Source organism: Leucopleurus acutus, assembly GCF_964270905.1.
Source record: "Leucopleurus acutus genome assembly, chromosome: 2".
Taxonomy (NCBI): domain Eukaryota; kingdom Metazoa; phylum Chordata; class Mammalia; order Artiodactyla; family Delphinidae; genus Leucopleurus; species Leucopleurus acutus.
In genome coordinates, this window is record NC_139143.1 from 62,856,792 (window position 1) to 62,870,543 (window position 13,752).

The window sequence follows — 13,752 nt, forward strand, 5'->3', positions numbered from 1 at the left end:
TTAGTGGAAAGAACAAATATCCTGAAGCACACTACAATACTGTTCCCAATAAACTTTATTTTGAAAGGCTATTTACTTTGTTAAGGGATGTTATCATTTATTTCCTTGGTTACCATGATGCTGTGATTACAACCTACTCCGTTTTGGAAAGCTATGCAACTTCCTTAAAAAGGTGCAGCGTACAGGTTTAAGGGAATAAAAAGTAACATCTATGATGCTCTTACTAATTTTAATGAGCATTAAGAGCTTTCAAACACTGTGATTATGAATCGCAGCTGACAACTGATGAGAAGGCTTATAAATTTACTTTTCTTTTCCTTACCATAAATGTTGCTAATTTTATTTAGCAACTGATATTAGAAATTCAAATATCTTCAAGACGAAATTTCCTGAGGAATTATGAATCTGGGTTCCAGAAGACCCGTGGACAGTGCTCTAGTGTCAGGTATGGCATCATTCAGGTAGAGATAATTTTACAAAGTCACTATTCCAGTGTTACTACTTTACCAAAAGTGACCAAGAAATCCAATTTAACTGGTATGATTAAGCATATTCATTTCACTCTCTTTTCTATAATGAACACCACCGAACCAATCTACTCTGAAGTTAGATAATATCAGCAAAAAACATGAAGCAATGATAGTAAGCATTTGCAATCTCTTACTATATATAAAGATAAAACTGTTAAAATGTCATGCCCCCACTTTTTCCTATTTTTATAAATACCATGAAATACTGAACTCAGATCAGTGTGCAATAAGTAAGACCTATAAATATTTATCAAAACTAACTTTTAGTATCACCTTGTTTTAAGATTACAGAACTCAATGAATTTGGTTTTACTTTCAAAGAATATTAAACTAAATTAGAGGAGTCAGAACTGTTCACCACACCCATTTGGATAATCAGGCAAAGTAGAGTTTTTAGTACAAATGTCCAGTTTGCTTTGTGCATACTGTGATCACACCATTTTGACTTTGAATAAGGTTTTAGCTCCTAATTTTGCATTCTTCCTTTAGGTTTAATTTAAATAGGGATTTTAGGAACTAATTTGTAAGTAAGACAAATAGAACTAATGTGTCATCAGTCAGGTACTCTGGCTGTTATAATATTCAGAATTCGGGAACATATTCTGTGTCTCTCAGCGAGTCACTCAACTCTTCTTTATCAAAATATATTACAAATGTTTTAAAATCTTACATGTTTACAAAATGCTCTGCACCCTTCATATGTTGTGCTTCTGCCAGCTAGAACCTTTGAAGAGCAAAACCCAGCTGTGCTTGCATATCAGATGGTTACTGCAGTAAGTAGGCTGAAAAGTAACAGTTATGCTTTATATAGCTTATACGTTTTTATCTTTTTTAACCTTATTTTTATAATGAAATTTCTAGTTCCTGGGGTGATTAAAATGGTTAGATTTTTCTTCTAAGAAAGAAGAAACTTTGTGTTAAAAAATATTGTAATATAAAACTGTCTAGATTATATTAAGTTTACACTTTTGATTACTCCAGCTTTTTACATTAAGACAGTTATATTTTTATATACATTTATATTCCTAATAAAAAAGTTTTTCTTATCCAGCAACGTTTTCATCACCGCGAAGACAAACATTTTGATGGGCAGTAAATGATGTATGTGTGTGTAATGTTACTTACATCTTTAAAAGAGTAAAGTAAATAAATACAGCCATCTAAGGAACTAAAAACAATAAAGGAAACAAATATAGATACCTAAGGAATTCTGCAAACTAATTTTTGAAGTATTCTACTGTCTAAACATATAATTATATGATATAGAAGCTTTAGTTTATCACTTCTCAATTGTCTGGTAGGAGTCTCAAACAACACACAGGAAGAGATATGAATTGAGAACTTAATTACCATAAAATTTTCATTTATATTCACTCTTGGAGTATAATTACATTACCATTAAAAACACACCTGATTCTAATTTCACTTATTTAACTTTAAAGGTCCTTGGTATTAGTAATGCATAATTACACAGATATAGGCTTATTGTGAATTTAATGATACAAATTTAATTACCTCATTTTAATTTGTAGAAATTATATATGCCTAACATTTTCATTTCTCACAAATAATAAAATTACAATTAAAGTAGTCTTTACTAAAAATTCAAATAGAACTTTTTGGTCAGTATTTATGGCTTAATGTTCTTTTTTAAGGTAAAAAGAAAATGAAGAAAATTGTTAATCATGTTAAGTAGAAACTATTTTCTATTTTGACTTAAATATGAGAGATGGGAGTCACTCTACCTCACAAAGCAGTAAGTCAATGATGTGGAAGACCATGCAGAGTGGGAACTTGGCAGTAAAAAGAGTGAGAAACCACTGGGATGCATACATATGAGCTTCCAGGTTCAGATCAGAAAAATGGCCGTGCAGGTCCGGTAACTGCTCCTGAAAGTCAAAGTGGAAAATTGTGGGGGGAGGAACACTGAAGACGCCTCATTTCCTGCCACAACTGCGATTTATGACAAGCTTGCTACGATCACTCTCAATTTACTACAGCATTTGTTGACTTTTATATAACTACATAGAAGTGATGATAGGAGATGAGAACTGGGCATATGACAGAGAACAAGAAAGACGTGTTATGAACAAATAACAAAGATCAACTCTTGCTCACTTGACTGTTCCTGTTTCTTGGGAAATGCTTGCTCTGACAGAACACCTGTGGTCTAGTGAGTATCAGGACTCCACGGTCAAGTCACAGCACTCCATTCAGGGTTGAACTCCTAACTAGCCAAAAGAGAAATGTATCTTTTCTTTGAAGACCATTTAATATAAACATCATCTGGGTTCTATGATATTACTTCAGTACATTATGGTACTGAAGCCCAAAACATAACCGTGCTTTTAACAGTCTATCTTCAACATATTAAAAATTACAAAGTACAGAAATTGTACAAGTATATAATGTATAAAATTGGATGTCTCCTGGGAAAAATACTGGGAAAAAGAGGAAAAACCCTCTTTTTCCCCGATTTATACAAGTAAATGCTTTTCAAAAGCATGAAAGGCAAAGTATAAGGCATTAGCATAGCTATTCCCATAACTGAAAGACAAAGGCAAAGATATATAAAAGCCCACTTTAGTTTTGTTTTCATAAACAGACCACAGAAATAAAATTTTTGTACAAGATGCTTTTGAAAAACACCCCAATGTACCCATCAGGTACTTTTTTTTTTTTTTTTTCCATCAGGTACTTTTAATGGGGTATTGAAGTGGTCATTCAGTTAACAGACAAAAGTGCTAACAGAAAATGTATTTGGGTTTCTTCATAGTACCATGAACATGCTATTCATTTATCAGGTACTTTTATTTGACTCTCAAAGCTCTTAAGAATACTGACCTTTGAAAAAATATGAACTTTTAAAAATGAAAGGTAAATGAAAGATAAAAAATGTGAAGAATCCCAAATATTTACTTGGAAGAATTAAATCTCTAAAAAAGAGCCCATTGCTTGTACTGTCCATAGTTACCAGATTCTTCTACACAGTCTTTTTCCCCCTCAATGCCCATTTGTCATTGTGCTTACAGTTCTTTTGACATCCTCCTCCCCCTTTATTTCTTCTTCACATTTCAGGTCTTCTACCCTCCTATATTCCCTTCTCCTAATACAGCTGTCCTTAACCTCACTGCAAACTCTCTGCCTTCCACTTCCCTGTTCTAGCCTTTGTCTCCTATTGGCTTCACTTCCCCCTTAGACACCTATTGATCTCCTGACAAGTCATGTCAATAAGCTCCTACCAGTATCCTCTACTGCCACATCCCAGTAACCTTCCTCCCCAACCACTTTACTTTTCCCCAATATGGAATCAATTCAATCATGTATTTTCTTCAGATTTCTCTTGGATTCCCAATACCTCTTATAGAGAAAGCCATATAAACATGTTGCATAGACCCATTACAAATTTAAGATTTACAACCTCAGGTGGAATTTCAAAGCTACTCAGTAATTCCTTTAACAGCACTAGACAATAATTTTGTCCTTGCTCACAATCTTTTTTATGACAGATATATAAAAGAATACCTGTTTCTCATACATATAATTTACACATATACATTATGAAATAGTTAACAACATTGTTTGAGATCTGGAAATTACAGAGGAAAAAATTTAAAGTATGTCCCTACACTACAATATTTCAGGTGGTTTTTAATTTCATCAATATCTTTCTGTCTCTTTAAAGTGTTCTCTACATGTGGACCTAAATATGGTACTGGTGCTAATTAATATTGAGGAAAATCTTAAGTATTTCAGCTTTTATTATGTAAATATCTTCATTTATTTACAAATAATACTGGGAAATCTCTTTACTGACTTAATTCACCATATTCGCACTTCAAAGTGTATTAAGTTGAATATTTTAAATGGAAGACTACTTTTATAAATGGTCAAGTAGTTAAATAAATATTTTATGATATTAAGACCACTGTAGATATTGGTCAGAAACCAAATCCATTTACCTTTTCTGTAACTTTCCATTAGATTTTCATAAACCATTATTTTTCAATTTTTGAAAAAATTTCCTATTTTTGAAAATAGGAAATTTTTCAATTTCCCTATAAGTCAACAAATCCCTGAGTGATAAAAGTTCCTAATGTTTATTTACCTGCATTAGTCTCTCCAACTGATAGAACTTGCAGTGAAGATCTTCAAAGTTGTTTTTGTAGAGGTCTCGTAAACCATAGTCATACATGATTTTCACCAAAACACAGAATGCTTGTTCCTCTGGCATCTACAGGAAAACATATACATACAGAACATGACTGAGTGGCATTTGACCAGAATGGCAGAAACATTCCTTCATGTTATTAGTCCCCTGTATTAGTGGTTGAAGGCCGCTAGTGAATGAAATTCTCCAGAGCCAGCTTTCTGCAGTGACACAGGTAAAATCTGTGTTCCAAGTTTCAAGCTTCCCTACTTGAGATGAATTTCCCTCTTTTGCTAATTTTAATCACCTTGTCATTTACTCTTAAGCCATCTTAAAAATAGGTAATACAGTAAGATGATGTAAAAATTCAAAACAATTTAAAAGTATATAAAGGTTAAAAAAAGTCTCACTCCTCTCTATCCCTATATCCACTAATCCCTGTATCTGTCCCCCCAACCTCTTTTGCATAATCTCATAACTACTCAATAATTTCTCATATAACCTGCCAGTGTTTCTTTATGCAAATAAAAGAATTACATTTATTTTACTTTTTCCCTTTCCTATATAAAAGATAGCATTCTAAATACATTGCTATGCACCTTGCTTTTCTCCCTCAATAATTTCCCAAAAGAGGGATTGCTGAGTCAAAGGATAAAATGCATTTTTAATTTTGATAGATAGTATGATACTGTCCTCCCAGAATCTTGATGTTGCTATTTTTCTGTCTATAAAAAGGTCTTCAGCTGTTTCAGAAGCTTATGAGCTTCTCTCATTAAGATTTAAATGACAAATAAAATCTGATATACCTTCCCAGATACTTTTATCTGAACAGAGAATAAAATCTGAAATCAAAAGAACCGATCTCTAAATTATGGTATCAATAAGCTGAAAGAATTTAGAGAGGGACATATTCAATATTTTAGAATTTGTACCAAGCAAACAGAAAAAGTTGTCCTTACTCAAGGTCCTAGGATGTAACTATTATGTAAACATTTACTTTAAATGTCACTTCTTTGAAAGTCTGACCTTGGCTGATTTCGGTATTTGACACATTTGTTAGACCAACTTCCTGCCTGAATAATTGAATCAAGTAGAGTTCTGTTTACCCACTTAGAAATGTAACTGTTTATTTAAGTTCCTATACAAACTGACCACTTCTGTTTGCTACTATAAACCATGAAATATGTAAATTAGTTAAATAAAATCTCCTAAAGTTAAATAAGTACAGTTAGCTGTTGTCATTTTGCTTCTCTAAATATTTGCTTATTTCTTTTTTACCTATGAGTTGGTGGCCTTGGCTTTGACCCCAGCTGTTCAAGTCAGCAGACATTTTTCAGTTTTTATGCAGTTATTTAGAACGTAAGCACACTGTATTTTTTACCCCTTTAGCAATTCTGTCATTGAAGCTTCAAGTGACACTAATGTGCACATGAACAGTCTACAATACTTCTCTTACTACCAAGTTATAAGCCTCTGTCTTCTCCCTGATCTCTACTAAAATGGCTATACAAAAATGCTGCCCGTAAGATAACTGTAACCAGCCCTAGAGAAACTAGTTCACTCAACTTTTCCCTCTTCCTAAGTAAGTGATGATTAGTTGAATATACAAGGTATAAAAGGGATTAACCTTTATTTCCTTGAATGTGGTGAGACCGTTAAAACAAAAGTTTAAACACCCTTCAGCATTCATACATGCAGTCACTGAACATATAAGATGCATGTACCGTTTGTTCTAGGCCCTGGATACAGAGGTAAAAGTAGAGTGCCTTCCCAAAGAACAAGGAAATAGGCAACTCTACTTGAGTCTGATACAGACACAGAAGTCGTGGAGTAGGGGAGGATGGGAGTGTGGAAGAGGTGTTAGATGTCACTACAGTTACAGTGCAAATAGAGGGATGGCCGGATACGAGCTTTATCAGGATAAACTATTTAAGAAAATGACAAATAGACATAAATTTCTGCTTTGCTTTTAGATATGGAGCTTAAATTTATTCATATTCATTCAGTCACACTCATTCTCTCTCCCTCTCTCCCGGCACCCATCTCTGTCTCTATCTCTTGGTCCCCTTCCCCTCTCCCTCCACCACCTTCCCCATTCAACTGTCTGTCTCTCACACATATACAAACAATATATTTAATAAATGTTCTTTAAAAACAAAAGCATTTGAAAGTTTGAACTTGATCCCTAAAAATAAAACTGACAATCCCAGCCTATTTTTAAAAGTATATCTATATTTTGGATGGGGGGCAGCCTTGGAGTTAGTATCCTTCAGGTCTAGCTTCAGCAATATAGCCAAGGTTTTGATTTTTAGTTAGTTCATGTGTTACATGAAAACAGTAGACTAAACCTACAAAATACCAGTCCAGCTGAGTAGAATCAGTACTGACTATCTGTGAAGACTAAGGTCAGATATAATAAGCTCTTATGGGATCTCAGATACTACCTCAACATGAAAGTGACTAAAAATGAATCCCTGTGAAAACAGAAAAATGGTTGCTAACAAAATGAGTGAGAAAGTAATGCGAAATAGTTATAATCCTTTGGAAAGTGGAAATTCAACCTTCTCTTTCTGGATTAAAGATGAAATGGGATCTATTTAGCATGTCTAATTAAGCTTCCCTTGGTATTTCTCTTTCTTCAATTAATGTATTCATTATTACTAGCAGCAAGCAGGGTGAGCACACAAAATTAGCAAAAATGTCAAAGATTTTAAAAATGAGAATATCTAAACATGTATAAAATATAGCTAGACAACAAATACCGATTGACATTTACACTGCAGAGAAAAAAGGAAGTTCACACATAGACTTATAATGGTGTTTTGCTTTGAAGGATAAGACAATGCATGTTTTTGAAATACACCTCAGTGAAGTGTCAATAACAGGGAGTGAAGGCTGAGCCTAGATTGATGATATTGTAAAACATAAGATATATGATAAAAACATACTTTGGAAATTATAAACAATAATCACTGGTGGCTACTAATGACTTCAATGATGGCAGAAAAACTTACAACAATAAATTATAGCTTTGTTAATGCAAATAAATATAATACTAATAATTATAATGATAAGTTGGGTAATAGGGACCTAGCTGTAACGTTAGCAGTAGTTGGCCATTACCATAACTCATCAAATATAGAAAATAAATAAACTGGAGTTGAGAAGCAATGCTCAACAACACACCATTATATGCTACTTCCATCAGATAAAACAGACATAAACAGACTAAAAAGTATAGATAACAGTTAAATGTGGCAAAATAATTAGTATTTACCACTTTCTGTTTTTAATATATGTAATTGTAGGTTTGTATCATTTAACTTTTCCCAGCTTTATTGAGCTATAATTGACATACAACATTGTGTAAGTTTAAGGTGTACAAAGTGATGATTTTACTTATTTATATATACATATATCACCTCACATAGTTACGATTTTTGTTTTTTATGGTGATAATTTTTGTCTTTTTTGTGGTAAGCAATTTTCAAATATACAATACAGTATTGTCAACTACAGTTACTATGCTGTACATTACATCCCCTGAACTTATTAATCTAATAACTGGAAGTTTGTACTCTTTCACCACACTCACCCATTTCCCACATTTCCCACACCTGGCGACCATCAACCTCCTCTTTGTCTTTTTTTGTTTTTTTAAATCTTGTGGCCACGCCACAGGGCCTGCGGGATCTTAGTTCCCCTACCAGTGAGCGAACCCATGCCCCCTGCAGTGGAAGCATGCAGTCAACCATTGGACCACCAGGGAAGTCCCAACCATCAACAAACGTTTTTAGTTTCCACATATAAGTGAGATCATACATGTCTTTCTCTGACTGACTTACTTCACTTAGCATAAAGCCCTCAAGGTTCATCCATGTTGTCACAAATAACAGAATTTCCTTTTTTATGGCTAAATAGTATTCCCCTATATGTATATACCACATTTTCTTTATCCATCCATCACTCAATAGACACTTAGATTGTTTCCATGTGTCACTATTGCAACTAATGCTGCAATGAATGTGGGGTGAAGACATCTCTTTGAGTTAGTGTCTTTGTTTCCTTTGAATAAATACTCAGAAGTGGAATTGCTGGATCAAATGGTAGTTCTATTTTTGACTCTTTGAGGAACCTCCATACTGTTTTCCACAGCAGCTGCACCAATTCACATTCCCACCAACAGTGCACAAGGGATCCCTATTCTCCATATCCTCCCGACACTTGTTAATTCTTGTCTTTTTGATGATAGCTATTCTAACAGGTGTAAGATGATATTTTGTTGTGGTTTTAATTTGCACTTCACTAATGATTGGTGATATTGAGCACTTTTTCATGTACCTGATGGCCATCTGTATGTCCAGAAAAAAAGTTTTCAACCTTTCACCATTGAGTATGTTAGCTGCTGGCTTGTCATATATGGCCTTTATTATGTTGAGGTACGTGTCATCTATACCCAGTATGTTGACAGCTTTTCTCACGCATGGATGTTGAATTTTGTCAAATGCTTTTCTGCATCTATTGAGATGTTTATATGTGATTTTATTAATGTGATACATAACTTTTATGACTTGCATATGTTGAACCATCCTTGCATCCCAAGGATGAATCCCATTTGATCATGGAATATGATCCTTTTAATGTGTTGTTCAATTTAGTTTGCCAGTATTTTGTTGAGAACTTTTGAATGTCATCAGGGATGTTGGCTTACAGTTTTCTTGTAGTATCCTTCTCTGGTTTTGGTATCAGGGTAAAGCTTGCCTTGTAAAATGAGTTTGGGAGTTTTCCCTCCTTTTCAATTTTTCTGGAAGAGTTTGAGAAAGATTGGTACTAATGCTTCTTAAAATGTTTGGTTTTAATGTTTGGTAGTATGCACCAGTGAAACCATTTGTCCCAGGCTTTTATTTGTTGGGGGAGTTTTGATTCTTGATTTAATCTCCTTACTTGTTACTGGTCTATTCAGATTTTCTATTTCTTGAGTCTTGTGTGTTTCTAGAAATTTATTCATTTTTTCTAGGTTATCCAATTTGTTGGTGTATAATTTTTCACAGTAGTCTCTTACGATCCTTTGTATTTCTGAGGTATCAGCTGTAATGTCTCCTCTTTTTAAATAATTTTATTTATTTGCACCCTCTTTTTTTTTTAGTTAATCTAGCTAAAAGTATATAATTTTGCTTATCTTTTCAAAGAATCAACTCTTAGTTTTGTCAATCTTTCCCATTGTTTTTCTATTCTCTACTTTATTTATTTGTCTTATAGTCTTTATTATTTCCTTCCTTCTACCAACTTTGGTCTTAGTCTGTACTACTTTTTCCAGTTCCTTGAGGTGTAAAGTTAGGTTGTTCATTTGAGATATTTCTCTTTTCCTGATGTATGCATTTGTCACTATAAGATTCCCTCTTAGAACTCCTTTTGCTGCCTCCTATAAGTTTTGATATGTTGTGTTTCTATTTTCACTTGTCTCAAGATTTTTTTTTTTTTCTGCGATACGTGGGCCTCTCACTGTTGTGGCCTCTCCCATTGCGGAGCACAGGCTCCGGTCGCACAGGCTCAGCGGCCATGGCTCACGGGCTCAGCTGCTCTGTGGCATGTGGGATCTTCCCAGACCGGGGCACGAACCCATGTCCCCTGCATCGGCAGGCGGACTCTCAACCACTGCGCCACCAGGGGAGCCCAAGATATATATTTTTTAATTTCTCTTTTTTCATCCATTGTATGTTCAGGAGTGTGTTTTTAATTTGCACACATTTGTGAATTTTCCAGCTTTCATCCTGTTATTAGCTTCTAGTTTCATAACACTGTGGTTTAAAAGATACTTTATATAACTTCTATCTCAAATTTGTTGAGACTTTTTCTGTGACCTAACACATGATCTATCCTAGAAAATGTTCCATGTGTGCTTGAGAAGAATGTGTTGCTGCTGGTGGATGGACTGTTCTGTGTATATGTTAGGCCTATTTGGTCTACAGTACTGCTAAAATCTGCTGTTTCTGTATTGATTCTCTGCCTGGATATCTATCTATTGTTGAGAGTGGGGTACTGAAGTACCCAAATATTACTGTATTGCTATTTATTTCTTCTTTTAGTTATGTTTCTATTTGCTTTATATATTTAGGTGCTCTGAACATACAGGTGAGTGCATACAAATTTTAAAATTTGTTATATCTTCTTGATGGTTTGACTCCTTTATCATTATACAACTTTCTTTTTTTACCTTAAAGTCTATTTTGTCTGATATAAGCATATAGCTACCTCTACTTTCTTTTGGTTATCACTTACTTGAAATATCTTTTTCTACCCCTTCACTCTCAGTCTATGTGTGTCCTTAAAGCTAAAGTAAGACTCTTTAGGCAGTATACCATTAGATCCTGTTTCTTTTTTTTCCTTTGTCCAGTCAGCCATTCCACATCTTTTGATTAAATAATTTATCCATTTAAAGTATTATTGATAGATAAGGACTCACTATTAACATTTTGTTAATTGTGTTCTTTTTTGTAAATCCTTTGCTCCTTGCTTCCGCTCTTACAGTCTTCCTTTGTGATTTGATGATTCTTTGTAATGGTATGCTTTGATTCTCTTTTCTTTGGTGAATCTACTGTCGGTTTTTGCTTTATGGTTAACAAGAGTCTTACATAAAACATCTTATAGTTATAACACCCTATTTTAAGTTGATAACAACTTAACTTTGATAGCATACAAAAACTTCATACTTTTATTTCTTCCCACCTCACACTTTGTTACTGATGTTACAATTTACATCTTTTTTATATATATTGTGATAAAAATTGCTGTAGTTGAGGTTATTTTTAATACAGTTGTTTTGTAACTTTTTTTTTTTTTTGCGGTATGTGGGCCTCTCACTGTTGTGGCCTCTCCCATTGCAGAGCACAGGCTCCGGACGCACAGGCTCAGCAGCCATGGCTCACGGGCCCAGCCGCTCCGCGGCATGTGGGATCTTCCTGGACCAGGGCACAAACCCGTGTCCCCTGCATCGGCAGGCGGATTCTCAACCACTGCGCCACCAGGGAAGCCCATGTTTTGTAACTTTTTAAAAAGAGTTGTAAATGAATTATGTACTACCATTATGTATTAGAGAATCTGACTTTAACTGTGTATTTACCATTACCAGTGAATTTTACACATTCATGTTTTTATGATGTTAATCAGCATCCTTTTATTTCAGCCTGAAGAATGCCCTTTAGTATTTCTTGAAAGGCGGGTCTCGTGATGATGAACTCCCTCAGCTTTTGTTTGTTTGGGAAAGTCTTTATCTCTATTTCATTTACAAAGGACAGCTTTACCAGGTATAGTATTCTTGGTTGACAGTTTTTTTCTTTCACTATTTTGAATATATCATCCCACTTCTTCCTGGCCTACAGTGTTTCTATTGAGAAACTAAACAGTCTTATGACTCTGTAAACAGTCTTATATATGATGAGTAGCTTTTCTCTTGCTGCATTCAAAATTCTTTGTCTTCAATTTCTGGCAATTTAAATATAATGTGTCTTGGTGCAGCCCTTTTCAGACTCTAACCACTGAGGTCTTTTGGGCCTCATAAATCTGGAAGTTCATTCTCCCCCTAAGTTTGGGAAGTTTTCATCCATTATTGCTTTAAATAGATTTCTGCCCCCTTCTCTTTCTCTTTTATTTCTAGGATTCCCATAATGTATAGATTGTTTAATTTGATAGTATCCGATAAGTCTTTCTCCACTTTTTTTCTTTTTGTTCCTCTGACTTGTAATTTCAAATGACCTACCTTCTAGTTCACTAATTCTTTCTTATGTTTGGCTGAGTGTGTTGTAGCTCTCTATTGAAGTCATCAGTTCTGTCATTGTATTTTTCAGATCTAGGATTTCTATCTGTTTGACATTTCTATTGTTTTGTTGAACTTGTTTTTTTCATCACTGCTTTCCTAACTTCATTTAGTTGTCTGTGTGTCCTTGTAGTTCACCAAACTTCTTTTAGAGGATTATTCTGAATTCTCTGTCAGATAGTTCATAGATCTCTATTTCTTTAGAGTCAGTTATTTGATCTTTATTAGTTTCCTTTGGTAATGTCATGTTTACCTGATTCTGCATGATCTTTGATCCTCTGCATTGCTATCTGCACATTTGAGTAAGCAGTCTCCCTCTTACAGACATTACAGGTTTGCTGTGGCATGGAAAGACCTTCACCAGTTAGCTCAGTTTGGAATAATGCTGGTAGCAACCATGGGAAAAAGCAGGACTTGATCTCAAAGTCTTTAGTTGGGAGAGGCCACTGTTCATGCTCTGAGGTTGGGGTAGGGAGTGGTAGTGACACTGGGTTGGCTCTGTGGTTAGGTGGGCCTGCTGGCTGGGATCCACATACAATCAGGGCCATTGGGTGAACTCGCTGATTGGGTGGGGCTGCTGGCTGTGCTCCATGGTCAGATTGGCCACTAGCGGGGCTCTGCAATCACCTCTGGATAGGCAAGTTCACAGGCTATGTTCCCTGGCAGGGTGGCGCCATTGGGTAGACTCTACAATTAGGAAGAGCTATGGGCTGAGTTCTGCAATAGGTCCTGGTTGGATGAGGTATCAGGTTGTGCTCCCCACCAGATGGTGCCACTGGCTAGACTCTGTTTAGGTGGGGCCACAGGCTGTGCTTCGAAGCTGGGCAGGACCACAGGCTTGGCTTCATGATCAGATAGGCTGTTGGCTGTGTTCCACTGTTCGGCAAGAAAACAGAATGGGCTCTCTGATCAAGAAGGGCTTCCAGCTATATCACACAGCTGGGTGGGGCTAAAGACTTCGCTGTGTGGTCAGGTAGGGTTACTATCCAGGCTCCTTGACTAGATGAGGCCACAGGCTGTGTTTAGCAATTAGGCAGGACTGTAGGCTGGGCTTCATGGCTTGATGGTACTATAGGCTGGGCTCTGAGGCTGCCCAGGGTGACTCTTCAGGCTACCTGGTTATGCAGGGGCAGAGGCTATGCCTAACAGTTGGGCAGGGCTGCTACCTTGGCTTTCTGACTGAGCAGGGCTGTAAGATGGGATCTGCAGCTGCTCTGGTTCTCTGGACAAACTTCCTAGAAGGTCAGGACTGAAGCCTA

At 35.6% G+C, this 13,752-nt stretch overlaps 1 protein-coding gene across 5 annotated transcripts in view; it reads right to left on the reverse strand.

Moving 5' to 3' along the window:
- The window catches only part of RABGAP1L (RAB GTPase activating protein 1 like), a gene marked incomplete at its 5' end in the record, with an annotated part of 698,468 nt that overhangs the window by 232,731 nt on the left and 451,985 nt on the right, over positions 1 to 13,752 (reverse strand). For all 5 annotated transcript variants that reach the window (XM_082834440.1, XM_082834438.1, XM_082834439.1 and 2 more), the window contains 2 exons: positions 2,276 to 2,419; positions 4,639 to 4,764. In XM_082834440.1, coding sequence (XP_082690566.1) covers positions 2,276 to 2,419; positions 4,639 to 4,764 — 270 coding nt within the window. The remainder of the gene's footprint in view (positions 1 to 2,275; positions 2,420 to 4,638; positions 4,765 to 13,752) is intronic.